Below are 18737 nucleotides of genomic sequence, written 5' to 3' on the forward strand. Positions count from 1 at the left end.
AAGATGAGCTCTTGATCTCCCAATCTATCTCAACCCTTGCACTTTATTTGTGTACCTGCACTGCACTTTCTCTGTAACTGTAACACTATAGTCTGAATTCTTTTTTCACTACTTCGATGTACTTATGTATAGCATGATCTGCCTGGATGGCATGCAAAGTTCTTCACGGTATCTCGGTATGTGTGATAAGAAACCAATACCAAAACTAATTAAGCCGTAGATTCAGGTGCTTCTGGGAATAAGACAATATAATGGGGTGGCTGGGAGTAACAGGTACAGAGTTGTGACCATGCAAATTTAGGATCATGTCAGTGAATATTCCTTTACATAGAGGTTGATCAGGTTGTTGGGAAGGGTGGTTGAGATTTAAGGAAGCAACGAGATGTTTCAATGATCAGTGAAATGTCAGGGACGGAATCATCGGGGCTGGGGTAGGTATGGGGCAGAGCAGTCTTCAGCCCAATCAGTTTTGTACTGTCACTGTGTGTTTGTAGGTGCCAATGTGGCAGGAGCAACGTGCCATTAATGTTAGAGACACAAGAGACCGCAGATGCTGGAATGTAGAGCAACAAAGAATCTGCTGGGGGAGCTCCAACGGATCGAGCAGCACCTGTGGGAGGAAAGGAATTGTCGACATTTCAGGTTCTGATGCAGGGTTTTGACCTGAAACGTCGACAATTCCTTTCCTCCCACAGATGCTGCTTGACACGCCTTGTTCTTCCAGCAGATTGTTTGATGCTATCATGTTGCTAAGTTTACACTCTGCCTTGATTGTAATTGGTAGTTTGGTGACTTGCTGCTCAGTTCTTCCAGAACAAATGTTTGACAGGCATCATTTTAATTTTACCCGTCTACCTTTGCCAAGAAAGCTGTTTCATGTTTACCTTGCTGTAGCAGATATCAGGTTTACAAAACAGAATGGTTTAGATTCCTAGCTCCCTTTCTTTTGCTTTACCAGTCCTCCCTATGGCACACAAAGCAGTGGCCCAGAAAGAGTGCCTCACATCTCCTGAAAATTCATCCATCCCGGATCAGCTGGACTGGGAGAAAACTATAAACAGCAACATTACCCGCACCGTCTTCTGATGTCTGATGACGTGACTTTGCAAGGTCAAATATTTAATATTACCTGATGCTGAATCTGACAACTACATACACCCACTCAGTTTGTGGCATTTTATTGTTTTCTTGGTACAAACAAAGTAATCCTTTCTGCATTCCTGATTTTGACACAGCAATGTCTCCTCCTGAGGAGGAAAACCTGGCTGATTCCCAGTCCGACAAATTGAATCTATTCCAGCCAGAGCCAGTCAGCTGAAGTTAGTTTATTTTTGGTACAGATTAACATATTCCTGGACTTGGTCACGGGGGACATGGAGGGAATGGGGTCACGTCAATCAAATAATATTACTCTCCCAGTAAGACCTTTGACATCTTCCTAATGTCTGGTGTCCAGAATTGAGTTGGTGCATTCAGACGAGGCATAATATATTTGAAAAGGTTTGGGATAACTTCCATATTATGCTCTATAAATCTAACAATAGGGCAAGGTGAGTTAAAATTTAAAGGAGCACAGAGATTTAGGGAGAATATTCCAGAGGTTTGGGATCATGTTTGAAAGAATAAAAAAAATGAAATGCTTTGTGGTGTTGCTGGCTTATTGATTTTATACTGTTGCTAAGTTGTCTCCTAAGTATTTTGTCATCGCGACAAGCTGGCCTGGTTCTCTCTAGAGCTTGCAATTAATCAGTTTCCTGTTGTCTCCAATCCTGTGGCCAGGAAGTGGTGAATCTTGAGAGAAAACACTCATTACATTAAGGCCAACCATGGTGTGCTGACTGGGATATTGACTGGCTTGAAACACTTACTAAACCAGGAGATTAACGTACATCTTTAGTTTTGATTGAACCCATGTTCATGGCGACTTGTTTCCCTCACACTTTCTGGTTCAGTCAGTCTTCAGTAAAATAAGAAAATTGGATGTTTATCAGAATAGCTTAAAAGTTTGAATGAGGAGTATCTATTATGTGAAAAAGCTGTGTTAACTGAATGTTGTAAGTTTAATGCACCTCTTGTACGTCTATTATGAGACATTGAAGTGGACTGCTGAATAGTGTGCTTTCCTGGGAAAATGCGAACTCCTGTGTGTTTAACCATGGCAGCAAATATTTAAATTACCCGTGAAGAATGCAAAAGCACTTACTGATATCAATCTAGAGAAGTTTAGCAAAAATAGTCATCTAATTGACAACATCCACAATGCTGTTAAAGGGCCAGGCAGTATTAATAACCGCACACTTACAAGTTTGCTCCAGATTGCCTATTTGGAATACCAAGAGGGATCAACTAGATATTGTGTAAAAAAAAACTATTGATTAATCTGGAGTTGGCTAAAGCTGAGTGCTGTGTGCATTCAATGCTCACCAAGAATTCAATGGAAAAATGTTGTCTGCATAAACAGAATTGTTATGCACACGAGTTTCTCTACTATTGTAAATTGTTCCACGGATAAGGGCATTGGGTGAGATTGGGGGCAGTGGACCTTATTGTCTGACTGTGACAAGGGAGAATTTAGAATAAGTAGGTAGACCCACAGCTTGCAGAGATGGGGCTGGGGGAAGATGAAAGTTAATCTAGTATATACTCAAATGGGTACAGGAAGGCTATACCTGCTGGAAATATTCCCAACAAAATCTGTATCCCATCCAAAAAGGGAAGAACATGTACCTTGAGGAGAACTGTTTTAGCTTCTACTAGTCTCACCACATTTCTGTTGGCCATTTATCTCACCAGGGTATTTCGCCCCTTACTATTTCTGCCCTTGCAACCCACCATCCAAGTGCTTTAACCCAAGTTGGAGGAGCAGTTAGCCTAAAAGTAAGGTTCTTCATTTGCCCTGACTCCTCCTGTTATTTTTTTAGTTTAATCCCAATAAGGCATTATTGACCTGGGGGAAACGAGATTAGTTGATCAATATTTTTCTGAGGAAACCATGGTTTCAAATTCAAAATAGAAATTATACCATAATTCTTCTTTTGGCTTTCCACATCAAGACATTTCCAATTGGATGATTAAACTTTTGGAGCTTTGCTATTTATCAAAATGCTTTGTGTGAGTGCTACTTGACCATGGCACAAAGCTTTTTAAGATCACTATTCTATGCTAACAAGCCATCTTGCAAGTATTTTATATCTTGGAAAAAATACTTGTTGTTGATTAGCAGATTGGAGATGAATTCTAGTCGATTCTGACCCAAATCCCAGTAGACCAACTGGTTTTCTTCCTCTCCTTGGGGTGCAGATTGTGATGGAAAATATTTCCAGCAGGTATCGCCTTCCTTAGGTCTGCACCCATTCACATATATCCCAAATTAGCTTCCATTGAGCTTTCACTAGACCAAAGTAGAGTCCCAGACCAGCCGTCAGTTGTGACAAGGTTTACATGCTATAACGGGCTATAAAGTGAAGTTGGGCAGTATCACTGTTATCAACGCATCCCTCCTCAATGAGTCAAATACATTCCATGGACGTTTTGAACAGAAGGGCAGTGAAATGACACCACCTGCCCTGACAGCCTCCAACGCACCTGTACCCACAGCCACCATCGCAGACATCAGGTCAGCCTTCCTGAGCGTGAACTCAAGGAAAGCATCTGGCCTGGATGGTGTCCCCGGCCGTGTCCTCAGACCCTGTGTGGATCAGCTGGCGGCAGTATTCACAGATATTTTTAACCTCTCCCTACTCCAGTCTCAGGTTCCCACCTGCTTTAAGAAGACTGCTATATCATCCCAGTGCCAAAGAAAAATAATGTGCTTTAAAAACTACACCTCCCATGGCACACAGCCATCTCCCTAGCCCTACACTTATCTCTGGAACATCTGGATAATAAAGATACCTATGTCAGACTCCTATTTATTGACTATAGTTCCGCCTTTAATACCATAATTTCAAATAAACTCCTCTCCACACTCCTAAACCTAGGGCTCAGCACCTCCCTCTGCAATGGATCCTTGACTTCCTGACCAACAGACTGCAATCAGTAAGGCAGCAACCCCTCCAGCATGATTATCCTTAACACTGGTGCCCTGCAAGGCTGCGTCCTTAGCCTCTTTCTTTACTCCCTATGCATTCATGACTGTGTGGCCAAATTCTGCTCTAACTCCATGTACAAGTTTGCAGATAACACCACCGTGGTAATCTGGATCGCAGACAATGATGAAACAGAGTACTAGAGGCAAGGTGTCAAGACAACAACCTTTCCCTCAGTCAGCAAAACAAAAGAGCTGGTCATTGACTTCAGAAAGTGGGGTGGAATACATACCCTTGTATGGTGTGAGGTGGAGATTGTTGAGACTTTCAAATTTCTAGGTGTAAATATCAGCAATAACTTGTCCTGGTCCAATCACATAGATACTATGGCAAGAAAGCACACTAACACCTTTACTTCCTCAGAAGGCTAAAGAAATCGGCATGCCTCATTGACCCTCATCAATATTTATAGAGGCACCATAGAAAGCATCCTATCTGGATGCCTCACGGCTTGGTATGGCAACTGCTCTGCCCAAGACTGCAAGAAATTTACAGAGAGTTGTGGGCACAGCTCAGCATGTCATGGAAACCAGCCTCCCCTCCATGGACTCTGTCCATACTGCCCGCTGCCTTGGGAAAGCAGCCAATATAATCAAAGACCCCCTCCTTCCTCAGTCATTCTCTCTTCTTATGCCACCCACCCCACCCGCGCCCCCCCCCCCCCGCCCGCCGCCCTTTAGGCAGAAGATACAAAAGCTTGAGAGCACACACATACCACCAGACTCAAGGACAACTTCTACCCCGCTGTTATAGGACTCTTTGAATGGACTTCTTGTGTGATAAACATAAGAGTCCTACAGCACAGAAACAGGCCCTTCAGTCCAACTGGTCCATGCTGACTGAGATGCCCCAACGAAGCTAGTTCCATCTGCCAGTGTTTGGCCCATAACCTTCTAAACCTTTCCTATCCATGTACCTGTCCAACTGTCTTTTAAAAGTTGTTATTGTACCTGCCTCAACCACTTCCTCTGGCAGCTCACTCCACATAGATACCACCCCTTGTTTAAAAAAAAGTTGCCCCTCAAGTTCCTGTTCAATTTTTCCCCTCTCACTTTAAACCCTTGTCCTCTAGTTCTTGATTGTCCAACCCTGAAAAAAAGGACTGTGCATTCACACCATCTTTGCCACTCATGATTTTATACACTTCTATAAGATCACCCCTCAGTCTCCTACACTCCAAGGAATAAAGTCCTAGCCTGTCCAACGTTTTCCTATAACTCAGTCCCTCAAGTTATGGCAACATCCTCATAAGTCTTTTCTGTACTCTTTCCAGTTTAATGACATCTTTCCTATAAAAGAGCGACCAAAACTGAACACAATACTTCCAAGTGTGGCCTCACCAGTGTCCTGTACAACCGCACCGTGACCTCCTAACATTTATACTCAGTACCCTGACTTATGAAGGCCAGCATGCCCAAAAGCCTTCTTCACTACCCTGTGACTCCACTTTCAGGAACCATGTACTTGTACTCCAAGGTCCCTCTGTTCTTCAACGCTCCCCAGGGCCTTGCTGGAAAGTCTCACCTGGATTTGACTCTCTAAAATGCAAAACCTTGCACTTATCTGAATTAAACTCCATTTGTCATCCCTCCGCCCACTTTACTCAGCTGATCAAGATCCCCCTGTAATTTTTGATAACCTTCTTCATTGGCCACTATACCACCTATTTTAGTGAACTCTTGATCTCTCAGTCTACCTCACCGTGGCCCTTGCACTGCACTTTCTCTGTAACTGTAACACTATATTCTGCATTCTGTTATTACTTTTCCCTTTTTACTACCTCTGATGTACTTATGTTTGGAATGATCTGTATGGGTGGCATGCAAAACAAAGTTTTTCACTGAGTCTTGGTACATGTGACAACAATAAACCAACCCTGCAGAAAAGCCTCGGACTCTCCTAGGCAGCTAACCCAGGCAAACAACCAGAGGGAATTGGCGTTTTCTCCTTTGCAGCTTCATTATATCCCTTACTGGAGCTTTTTAAAACTGGCTGAGTTCTGCCCATTTCCAAGAGGAATTTATCTGGGAGTAGCTTGGTCCTTTAACAGCATTATGTCACCCATTTGATAAAATTCTAACAATGACAATCTCCATTTGTTTAAAATTTGTAATCACAATGAAAAATATTGCAAGGTCTGTTTGTCCGTGACTCAAATCCAAATCAATCCTGAGAGACTCAAATTAGAGACCGCTGACTTTCAGCGTACCTTTGTATTTAAATCACAGAGAGATTGATTAGTCACATTCATATTAGCCAGTTAATCAGACTTTGTTAGTATGTGTTGAACTGATTTTTAAATGATGTGTTTAAATTTGTGATATGCCTTTCTGGTATCCTACTGGCAGGCAGATAAATGTAGCACTTCAGTGAAATGGTGGGAGAAGAATGCTGTTCGGAACGCTAAGCACATGTCAAACTGTGATCCTGAGACCCGCAGGAATGTGTGATTTGAGAGTATCCAGTACAAAGATCAGCAATTGGCTGCTTTTAACTTTTAATCTTTACAGAACTTCAGATCTGAGGAACCTAAATGCAAGCTGATGACTATTTAGATTGTTCGACATTTTTAGGTTGCACTGTTAGGACTGCAATGTTTATTGTTAAGGTTGTCAAGTAGTTTTGCTTTATCTGTTTCACATGGTTGGAGCAGATTTCTAGTTGAATGCATTCAAATCAGCAAGCACTGGAGATTGCTGAACCTTCTTTCAACCTTAGTTGAGATGAGGGGAGAGAATTTTTCCACACAGAGGGGAGCTCTCTTATTAAACTCATCTTTACCATGGAGATTTTAAAACACATGACAAGACCCCTAAGTCATGAAATGCTTGTCATATTTGCATTAACTTCTCCAGAGTTAAAATGGATGGTGTGAAATTCAGACTGCAATGTGCTCGATTCCTCAATGACACTCAGGATCTTGACTGGCAGTAGAAGAATACTTCATCACTTATTTGTATGAATAGAGTTCTTGATAGTTACAGATGCATCCTTCATCCAACGTAAACAATAGACTACACGTTAGAAACAGACTGCTATAGTTTATTCCTATTTTCTCCACTCCCTCTCCTGAAAGGGTTGATTCATTGCAGGGTATGGTTCATGGGTCCTTTATCCAACGGTGTTTTGGGCTTCTAATTGCACTTTGTCTGCCACAAACAAAGATGATAACAAGACCCAACCTTCAATAGGAGGTTGACTGATTTACAGTGTACGGCATTACAAATTGGTTGTTAAAGCTCAGATTGTCCATTATCTGCAACTCCTATAATGCTACTGATAAAGCAGTGCTTCTGTCGAATGGGAGATACAGTGGAACAGAATAGCTGTATTTGTTGGTTCTGGAGAAGGAGGTGGTATTTTTGGAAGCTGATTTGATCAGTGTGGAAGATGAAGAAAAGGTTGTCTTACCTGTGCCCTGATCACAGTCATGAAGGAGAGCTGGTTTCTTTATCTGCAATGAATTTAACCGTGTTTTGCTGATTTTATAATCCTTGTCATGAACCTGAACACCACTTCACTGTAGATTATGAGATTATCACAGAACACACAGGCAGAATTTGGCAATTGTTCCTGCACTTCCAAATCTGCAGAGGCATTGCCCATGTTCCAGCAAGACAATCCTTTCACTAGCTGGTGTTTGCCATATAAATCATCAAATATCGGACACACTGATGGCTGTCATTGAAGGTGACCAGTGCTTTGGTCAATGCGTCGGTCACCTGAGTAACCAATCCTCCTATGTCTCATTCTAACTGCTTGCAAAAGGTAATTCTCAAAATTTGGCTTTGTATGCAGACTGGTGGCTGGAGGAGGGATTGCCAGTGTGAAGGGGGTCATGGAAATTGTATCTTGGAAGCAATAATAAGGATAAGTGCCTGCCCCAGCCTCATCGTTTGTTTGTAATTCATGGTTTTCATCCGCATTCATTCCCATGCAGAAGCGTAGCCTAATATGATACAGTGCCTTCCGATGTGAGCTGTTTCATGGAATGATGTGTTCTAGTGTCGCCACCATTCCAGGTTGTATTCTTCTGGTCTTTCCTTGGAGCTGTTAAGGTTCAAAATGTCTCCCAACTCCACCTCTACTCCCCTCCCTTACCTGGTGCTATCTGCCTGTTATCTCACACCCCTCCTGTCCACCATTCACCTTGAATTCCTTTCTCACCACTCCCTTTCTCCTCCTTATACTGGCCATCTCCCATCTCCACTCTCAGTCCTGATGCAGGGTTTCAACCCAAAACATCGACAATTCCTTTTCGCCCACAGATGCTGCTCGATCCACTGAGTTCCTTCAGCAGATTGTTTGTTGCTCCAGATTCCAGCATCTGCGGTCTCTTGTGTCTACATAGATATACCTAATGCAGGGCTTCAAAATGAGGTGACATATCAAGGAGTCACACAAAGGAAATGCATCACCTTGATGTTAGTTAGTATTTACATTGGCTGGAGTATTGCATTCTACGTGTGTTATGTGCGTATAAAATATCCATCTGAATCTCAATAGTTGCTAAATTCTGTGTGTATCTTCTGTCACTTTTACTGTGTATATTTTATTGGAACCTGTTTAACAATACAGGCTGAGGGGTGATCTGTTGGAAGTGTATAAAATTACGAGGGGCATAGATAGCGTGGACAAGCAATATCTTCTTCCCATTATTGAGAGATCCAATACCAGAGGGCATGCATTTAAGGTGAGAGGGGGTAGGTTCAGAACAGACGTGAGGGGTATGTTTTTTACTGAGAGAGTGACGGATGCCTGGAATGCGTTGCCTGATAGGGTGGTGGAGGCAAATTCACTGGGGGCTTTTAAGAGGGACTTGGATGGGCACATGAATGAGAGGAAAATGGAGGGATATGGACATTCTGTAGGTGGGAGGGACTAGCTGTGTCAGCACAACATTGTGGGCCAAAGGGCCTGTTCTGTGCTGTACTGTTCTATGTTCTAATAAGAGGTCACCAATTTAAGGCAGATGAAACAATCTTTTTCTGAGTGTTGTGAGTCCTTGGAGCCCTTTATCGAAGGGTAACCGAATATTTTTAAGGCAAAGGTACACGTATTCTTGATAAGCAAGGAAATCAAAGGTTACACAAGAGACACCTGCAGATGATGCAATCTGGAGCAACACACACGAAATGCCGGAGAAACTCAGCAGGTCAGGCAGCATCCATGGAGGGAAATAAACAGTCGACGTTTCAGGCCGAGACCCTTCATCAGGATTGGAAAGGAAGAGGCCAGAAGCCAGAATAAGAAGGTGGGGGGAGGGGTACATGCAGGCAGGTGATAGGTAAGTTCAGGTGAGAGAGGGAAGGTAGGAGGGTGGGGGAGGGGGTAGAAGTAGGAAACAGAGGTGATGGGTAGATGGGGCAAAGGGCAGAAGAAGAAGGAATCTAGTAGGAGAGGGCAGTGGACCGTGGAATAAAGGGAAGGAGGTGGGGAATAGATGGGCGGGTCATGAGGGTGGCGGAGGGGGAAAGAGAAGGGGGAGGGGACCACAGCAATGAGGGAAAAAAGGGTGGGGGAGAAGAGGGGAGGGGTTACCGGAAGTTAGAGAAATCGATGTTGAGGCCGTCAGGTTGGAAACTCCCAAGGCAGAATATGAGGTGTTGTTCCTCCAACCTACCTCTGGCCTCAACGTGGCAGTAGAAGAGGCTGTGGATGGGCATGTTGGTATGGGAGTGGGATGTGGAATTGAAGTGGCTGGCCACCAGGAGATAACAGAATTACAGAGTTGAGGTTACAGTCTGTTCAACTATGGTTTCATTAAATGTGGAAGCAAGCTTGAGGGGCTGATTGGCCAACTCCTGCTCTTGTAGATTGTTGTGTTGTATTTGTGCTCCAGATTTCAGCATCTGCAGTCTCTTGTGCCTCTCGTATTTATGCTCTTCTGCCACTGGAAGTGCTGCAGAGCCATCACTGATGGGAGGGTTTACCTGTAGCACCAAGCCTACATAAACAGTTTTTGTTCTAAATGTAGACATAGAATTTTAGAATAGAAAATTTAAATGAGAACAAGTGACTTTGAATTGGTGGTCAGTTATGTTTAGTTATTAACCAATTTATTCTCACTCATATAGGCTATGCATTGCCCAGTATAGCACCAGGGGAAATTAACTTATTCAACTCTTGCGATTGTATTTACCAGAAACTTTCCCATGGGAAATTCAGGTGTTTGCATTTATAGTGGAAACTGCAGCACCACCACTGTGGGAAGTGTGTAATTACAGTGTGACAAGTTTACATAGGCTATTACAATTGTTTATATAGATGTGAAAGTTTATGCTGGAGAAAGTTGATAGGAAGTACATAGAGACATTTTTTACTGCCTCCATCCACTATACAAGTGTCAAAATAATTTTTTTAAAAAGCGAAGCTACAACTTTTCTGCACCTGAGGATTTCTATTCAACGAATGCTGGGCCCAAGGCCAACCTGCTAATGCATTTGGCTTGTAATTGACTTCAGAACATGGACACTATAGCACTATGACCTTTAAAGGGGCAGGCAGGTTATGTCCAGCTCCAAGCTCCAACCTAATGCTCATTACATAGTGTAATGTTCCGCCTTTATAAAACTGTGTGTTGTCCAACTTGCCATGAGTGAATAGTGGGAGCTGGTCATTTGTAATGAAAGCACTAAATCCAGCTAACTCTCAATTTACTTGCCACTTTTACTGCAATGTATGATTTTTGTTTAGTAAAAGAACGTAAGAAATTGTTTTAATGCTATTCAGACCCTACCATTAACTTGGCAATCTTTATTTTTGTCTCCGTAGCTTGTGAAAAAACAAGGCTAGAGAGAAATGTTTTCACTTTGAGCTATTTTTATGCACTCTAGTTTAGGTAGTAGTGTTAAATTAGTGGTAACGTTCCTACATTGCTACATTCTTTAAAAGTCTATTTATGTTTTCAATGTTTGATATTTGAAACCAGGAAGCTTCAGTCTCTCACCAGATGTGCACCCTACAGAATCTGTTACTATACTGGGTGTGGATATGCTTATATGGGGGATGGGATATGGTTTTGTGATTGGCTAGCAAATTTAAGTGGCCTGTCTTTTGGGGGTGGGGAGTAGCAGTGCGTCCATACCTGAAAAATTGACCACCCTCCCTCAGTTCCTACCTTTGGTAGTAAATCCAAAGCCTTTTCCCAAAGTATGTTGCAAGAACAGTTTTGGCTTGATCTGAGGTACCTCTATGAAATCCACTGCTTCTAATTACTCAGGCCACCACAACAGCATCTCGCCACCCTGCAGCCTCCACCGCCAAGAAGGTCAAGGGCAGCAGATTCCCTTGCACCATCTGCAGGTTCCCCACCAAATCGCACACCATCCTGACTTGGAAATGAGTAACTGATCCTTCTTTGTCACTGGGTTGAAGTCCTGGACTCCCTGCCCAACAGCACTATGGAAGAACCTCCACCAGAAGGACTGCAGCAGTGCACCACCGCCTCCTCAATTAGGAATTGGCCAGTATGTTGACCTTGCCAGTACGGACCTGATCCCAAAAATGAGAAAAAATCAAATAACATATTTAGAAAGATACTGAAATAGAGTAGAAACTCGGGAGAGCTCTGTGGGGCAGGAAGAATGGACTCAGAATGAAAAAGCAGTGGTCCGTTGATATACTTTCTCTTTTATAAACGACTCAGTGGACAAACACTTCATCTCACCAGCTTGAGCTGGCTGTTCAAAGAAAGGCTAGAGTCCCAGGGAATGGATTGGATATTGCAAATATCCAAAGAAGGCTGTGTATTTTGAAGCCTACGCATCTTGGCTTTGAAGGGTTAAATTTCTGCAGTGGGTCTTCTGTCTTAGCGCTCCTGTTTAGGGAGAGAGCAAGGGGCCTTGTATGTTAATGAGTGTGGGAAATTTACTGCATTAAACTCTGCAGAGTTGTTTCATCTGCCTTATGTAAACAACCCGTTTATTGGTTCAGTACTCTTTGGTATAATGCTTATTCTGTATGTCTTGCATAAAGCAAGGGGAATTCCCATGGGGATGTTGCATTCCAGTAAACAGTGTGCAAAATAATGGCTTCCCGTTACGATTTCCTATTATGATCCCTGGGTTATTCTCGGGATATTAGAGGCAAGCAAAGTTGCACTTGGGATTGTTAGGAATGCAACATCCATTTACAGAATTGGCTCATTGCTAAACTTAAAGAAAATGTAGATCAACACTTGTGGCACATTGCCACTAGTTATGGTTGGTTTCATGGAATCGTATACCACATCAGCATAACATGAGACCATTAGGCCCATTGTCTTTGTGCTGGCTCTTTGGTAGATTATTGAATTAATTCCATTTCTCTTCAGTTTCTTCTTTCCCCTGCAATTCTTTTTCTCCAAAATTTTATCCTGTTTGTTTTTGAACATTATTATTGAATCTGCTTCCACCATCTTTTCAGGCATTACATTCCAAACTGCTAATAATATAGGCCGTTTGAAGGCTTTCATTCTCATCTATTCTTAGCTTCTGGGAGTACAATTGACCCAGTCTTAAAATATCCAATGACGTATGATTTTGGGTGTATTGCTTCTCATTGCATTGATCTTGTTTATTCTCCAACCACTGGCCTCAAAACCTTCTAACTCCTGAACTCCAGGGTTTGCACATTCTTTGAATACTTCTATTGGCTTGCTTCCTGTCCAAGATAAGGTCCTTTTTATTCGATCTTGTTTGTCTATATTTCTCTTTCACTTTCTTTCCTGTGATATCTGATCCTGGCAGGCTCTAAGTACTGAGCTCTGTCCCAGGGTCATGTACTCAGTATGTGCTTATGGCAATGAAGAGACTTTCTCATCCTTGTTTTCACGTGTCTCCTTGGCTTCTCAACGACTTCCATTCCAATGTTCCACCAAGGTATCTCCATTTCTGCTCTCTGGATCATCCCAGAGATTAATCAGTCTTCCCAAGGAGGCTGTTCCTTCGTGTTCAAGGGATAGTTCCCTATTCCTCTTGCATTAAGATGCTGTTTAAAACTTATTTTGCTCGTCTCCAAATGTAGCTCTGTGGAAGTTTTGTTTGACCATGTACCGTGGAGCACTTGGGGATGTTTTGCTACATTAAAGACACTATATAGATTAAAACTGTTGTTTTAACTGTAGTCGGTGTGACAATCAACTGTAGTTGAGTTTCTGCGTCAGAGTGTGGAATTCCTGATCGACCTGCTTGCACTTGGCTGTGGGCGAGAAATGGCTTTCAAACATTCATGACACAAGGAGCTTTTAAAATTTTCCCTTCCCATGGAATGTCCTGGATATTTGTGGCCCAAAACAGAATCACGGATGATCTCACTTTGTTCACGCTACCCTTTTGTTGGTGTGCAAAGAATTGTGCCAGTCTGTAGTCTTGTGCAAGTAAATTCAGTGAACAATGAGCTGCACTTGGATGGAAAATTGTGCAAAGATGTAGCTTCAATATTGTGGTAAAATGGCCCCCCCTTAGAAGTGTGAATGCCACTGGGAGTTGGTGTTTTAGAGTCCCTGAGCGATGCAGCACAGAAATAGGCCCTTTGGTCCACCGAGTCCCCACCAACCATCAAACATCCATTTACACTAAGCCTGCACTATTTCCATATTTTCATCAATTCTCCTCAGATCATGATCTCAGATTGGTATGCAAGACAAATTTTTCACTGCACCTTGGTACAAATGACAATAGTAAACCAATACCAGATTCTACCACTCACCTACACAGTGGGGAAACTTACACTGGCCAGTTAACCTACCAAACCGTATATCTTTGGGATGAAACTGGCGCACTCGGAGGAAACCTATGCGTTCGAAGTGAGGATATGCAAACTTAGCACAGACCACACCTGAGGTCAGGATGGAAGCTGGATCGCTGGCACTGTGAGGCAGTGGTTCTACTAGCTGCGCCCCTGTGCTGCTCCAGGGCAGGACGATGCCTTCAGATCCACCACTTCTCATCCTTGTGTACGATGCCCTCAAGCTTGCAGTCTCCAAGATCTCATTTCTTTTGCACCCCAAATTCTTTCATTCCAATGTAAGTGGTCATGCCTTCAACTGCCTAGTTAACTAGAATCTCTTCACTAAATCTTCTTGCTTGTTCTTGCTCTCTGTTCCTTTAAGATCCTCTTCTGTACTTCTGCCCAGCTTTGTAGCATTTTACTGTATTAAATACACCTCCTCCTCTCAAAATATTTTTATTATAATGTTAATAGATGCCATTAATTGGTTAAAAGAACTTTGTCACATTCATTGTAGAACAAGGAACAGGAGGATGAATCAATATGGATGGCATATATGGTAGTACAATAGATGTGATTTCCTTTTTGAGTAGAAGGCTACAGAGTTTTTAAATCAATTGTACCACTCCAGGGGAATCTCATTTTGCTTTCAGATCGGCCTGCACAAAAACTTCCAGTGACTTTATACTTGTGCCTGTACCTGCCATTGAGTTATTTATAAATAAACAGAAAATATTGGAAACACCTCAGCAGGTTAGGCAGCATCTGTGGAAAAAGAGTCAACATTGTAGGTCAAAGACCCTTTGTTAGAACTGGGAAGGAGAGAAAACAAGTTAGTTCTAAGTTTCTGAGAGGAATAGGGAGTGGAGCTTGAATAGGACAAAGGGAATGTCTTTAATATGGTGAGGCCAGGGTTGCCATTGGAGATGATGTAAATGAACTCATATGATTGATAGGTTACTGAGGGCTGTTAGAGAGAAAGAGAAAGATAACAAAAGAACAAAAGTTGTGAAATACAAAGCTGTAAGAAATGCCCAATACGTCATGCGATGCTTATGGAGAAAGGAAAAACTGACCCAATATTATAGATGGATGCGGCAGAAATGGCCACTTCTGATACAAACAGAGAAAGTGAGTCACCTGAAGTTGTAGACTTCTGAGTTATTGACTACTGATTTGTGGTGGGGAGGGAAGCAAAAGTTGTCTCTCCTGAAAAAGTTAACATTGGAGATGAATAAAAATTGGTGTAAGGTAAGATAAGATAGGATTTCTTTATTAGTCACATGTACATTGAAACACACAGTGAAATGCATTGTCTTTGCATGGAATATTCTGGAGTTAGCCCACAAGTGTCGCCACGCCTCCGGCGCCAACGTAGCATGCCCACAACTTCCTAACCCATAAGTGTTTGGAACGTGGGAGGAAACCGGAGCACCTTGAGGAAACCCACACAGACACGGGGAGAACGTACAAACTCCTTACAGACAGCGGCCGGAATTGAACCCGGGTCACTGGCGCTGTAATGCGTTACGCTAACCGCTACACTACTGTGCCTGCCCTCCCCAGGAAAAACTGTAGAAACTAGAAATCTAGAACAACCTAGTTAGGTTGGGCCAGAAGAGATGATAGGTCAGGAGATAGTCAGCACTGTATACAATTAATGCATTTTGTGTTTCCTCTTTATCAAAAATTTTCCTTCTGCAATGCGGCTCTTAGTGGGGTGTCTGTGCTGAAAAAAATGATGCTAGTCCCTGTGTATTTGGATAAATTGGCACTAAGTATCTTGGCCAATGCACATCTCTGGAATGGTGGGAAATGGATCTCCTCACTATTCTGGAACTCCAAGGGAGGATCGAATGTCTGGAGGCTGGAGGAAGATAGAACCGTGTTGAGCTGTGATTCCTGTCAGGCTCACTAATAAATGTTGGCCGTTTGGAAAAGTCGATAAGAGGCTGTTGGAATTGTGCTCGGCAACAAGTCAATGCCTTGAGAAAGGGAGGTATGAATTGGCAAGAATTGGATAATTGTGTTTCACTAAGTAGTTGTATGATTTGCCTGTAGTTAGCTTAGCAACCAACAATGTCACTAACAGCTTCACTGGATTTCAACAATGGGGAATCCCCAGTTCAGTCCTCATACTTGCAGTTCGAACTTAAGAATAGATTGTCACTTGTTTATTAAATGAATTTCAATCTGATTCATCACTGCATCACATTGATGCATGATCAGGCCCTGTGTGCAACAGTGTAATGGTAAAAGGGGAAGGCCTCTGGTTTCAGTACAAGATGCCATTTGTTGCTATTTGTTTTCACAGGTAAGCATGGCACAAAGGGGAAGTCTGGAAGAAGGAGCCAGGAGTAATAATTGTCACGAACAGCTACTGATGTGTGGAGTTCAGAGCCTTTCGGACAAGAAGGACATTATCACCAGCTTGGTCTCTGCCTTGGACTCAATGGTCAGTGCCATCTGTTCTATTGTGGTAGTCATCCTTGATCAGCACAACCTCTCAGCTCACGTCTCATCCATGTCACTGTCTTTAGCACGTCTTTCCAATCCCTTTATTCCTTAATGATAATATAGTGAAGAAAACTTTCACAGTAGTGCAAAGTTCAATAGGTTTATTGTTTCTGTTTTTCAATGGCTTTAGAAGTAAATCTTAATGCTTGGTTAGATTTTATTATAGGGACATTAACCTGCATTACAACTTTTAGTGATGAATGTACCTGTACCCGTTGTTTCTCAACTCCATCCAGAGTCTTAATATCCCAACAGTGTGAACCCTCCCTTATTGGTTCAAGAATGCATAAAAGATTACATGTGGCACAACATGATTAAACTTGCCTGTGGAGTTGTTATATAGTTCCCTCATTAATGGTTCCATTCAGAGGCCTCCACGTCTTTGAAAGCAATGAACTTGAGTTCCTTTCCTCACATCCCTGACAGCTCTACAGAGCTCCCAGCAAGCACCCGTGCCTACGGTTCTCAGCATGCATCACTGTAGTGTGGCACAAACTCCCAGCAGCCATCAGGATAAATCCCGACAAACTTGAATGTCTCAGAAGCAGAGACGGCTAGAAATGCTCAGTGATTTTATCGTTAATGGCTTTGTTTTGAATTTAAGTTCTGCTGTTGCTAAGGCTTTTCATTTTCCACACTTGAGCAGTGTGGATTGGAGTGAAATGCTGCCTACGTTTCCACATTGGAAATGAAAAGTGGATGGTTTGTACAATGGGTGAGCTGTCAATCTTTTACCCATTCATGATGTGCAGGTGATAATTATTCCCCTCCCCACACGCCCAAAAACTACACATATACACACAGGTCCATGCAAACAGTCACATGCACAAAGATGTGTGTATACACGTAAAGGTAAATGTGGTCATGCACGTGCCCGCACACACACACACACACACACACACGCAGTCGTGTGGATCTGTGTGTGTGTGTGTGTGAGTCATACAGCATGTAAGAAGGCCATTCAGCCCCCCAGGTCCATGCTGACCACTGGGCATTCAGCCGTATCTATCCCATCTTCCAGCACTTGGTCCATAGCCTTCTATGCCAAGGCAATTCAAATGCTCATCTAGCTGCTTCTTTAATGTTGTCAGTGACTCTGCTTCCACCACTCTCTCAGACAGTGTATTCCAGGTACTTGCCGCTCTGTGGGTGAGAAAGGTTCCTCTTGGATCCTCTCTAAATCTCATTCCCGTTATCCTACTCTATGTCCTCCGGTTTTATCTGATATGGGGGAAAAGTTTCCTCCTGTCTACCCTATCTATCACCCTCATAATTTTATATACTTCAATCATGTTCTCTCTAACCTACTCGTCTCCAGGAAGAACAGACCCAGCCTCTCCAGTCTCACCTCATAACTGAAACACTCCATCCAGGGCAACATCCTGGTGAAGTCCCTCAGCACACTATCGTATCTTTCCTTTAGTGTGGTGACCAGAACTACATGTAGTACTCCAGCTGAGGTCTGACTAATGTTTTGTAACTTCCTACTTTTGTATTCAATACCTTTTATTAGGCCAGTATCCCATTTGCCTCCCTAACCACGTTATCTACCTGTGCTACCATCTTTGAGGTTCTTTGGACTTGAAAGCCGAGGTCCCTCTGTTCCCAATACTCCCTAGGACCCTATCACTCAGGGCTTGGTTAAGCCTCATTAGTACTCCCAAAATGCATCACCTCACATTTACCTGGATTAGACTGCATCTGCCACTTCTCAGCCCACTTCACCAACATATTGAAATCACCCTGTAGCCTAAGTCTACCCTCCACACTATCAACAACTCCATCAATCTTCGTGTCAACTGCGAGTGTTCTTAGACGTGGGGCTGGGAGGAGTTGATGTTGTCTAAACCTTACCTCCACACAGTCGGACATACACATTTGAATGAACAGGCACACAAACATATTCAGACAGTTGGGACTTGTACGTGGATAAGCATGTGCAGATAACACATACGCACATCTGTTATTGATCTAGTCACACTAAGCAATTCAGCTGCAATGTATTCCCGCTCGAGCCCCTCCACCCAAGAACCTACTTTGGGTCCATCCTATTTCGCATCTACTTGTTGCCCCTCAATGAACATCATCTGAAAACAAGTCAAACCTGCATTGACAGCAGACAGCTCTATCTCTTTACCCCACTACCTCTGATTTTTTTTTTGACACCCAGTATTCGATGTGCAGAATTTACTTTCTCGCTAGGCCATTGTCCATGGCCCCTACCACAGTCTTTATTTCCTCACCATCAGCTCCTTCCTCCTTTCTGGCATCTGTTTGAATGAGACCGTTTGCGACCTTGAAGTCGCATTTAGCTGAGAGATGAGCTTTTGACCACATATCTGTTCCATCACAAAGACCCCCTATGTTCCCTCCTCTAACATTAGCTGATTCCACTCCTGCCATCACTTGTCTTGTGTTGAA

The 18737-nt window shown here is 42.9% G+C and overlaps 1 protein-coding gene across 11 annotated transcripts in view; it reads left to right on the forward strand.

Annotated features, from left to right (window-relative positions):
- Positions 1-18737, forward strand: part of gtf2ird1 (GTF2I repeat domain containing 1) — a 145279-nt gene that overhangs the window by 25195 nt on the left and 101347 nt on the right. For all 11 annotated transcript variants that reach the window (XR_007957940.1, XM_052035730.1, XM_052035728.1 and 8 more), the window contains one exon: positions 16114-16254. Coding sequence is in view for 10 of the 11 variants with exons in the window: in XM_052035730.1 (XP_051891690.1) it covers positions 16120-16254 (135 nt within the window). In the remaining variant the exon portion in view is untranslated. The remainder of the gene's footprint in view (positions 1-16113; positions 16255-18737) is intronic.

The sequence above is a fragment of the Pristis pectinata genome, chromosome 21 (assembly GCF_009764475.1).
Source record: "Pristis pectinata isolate sPriPec2 chromosome 21, sPriPec2.1.pri, whole genome shotgun sequence".
Lineage (NCBI taxonomy): Eukaryota > Metazoa > Chordata > Chondrichthyes > Rhinopristiformes > Pristidae > Pristis > Pristis pectinata.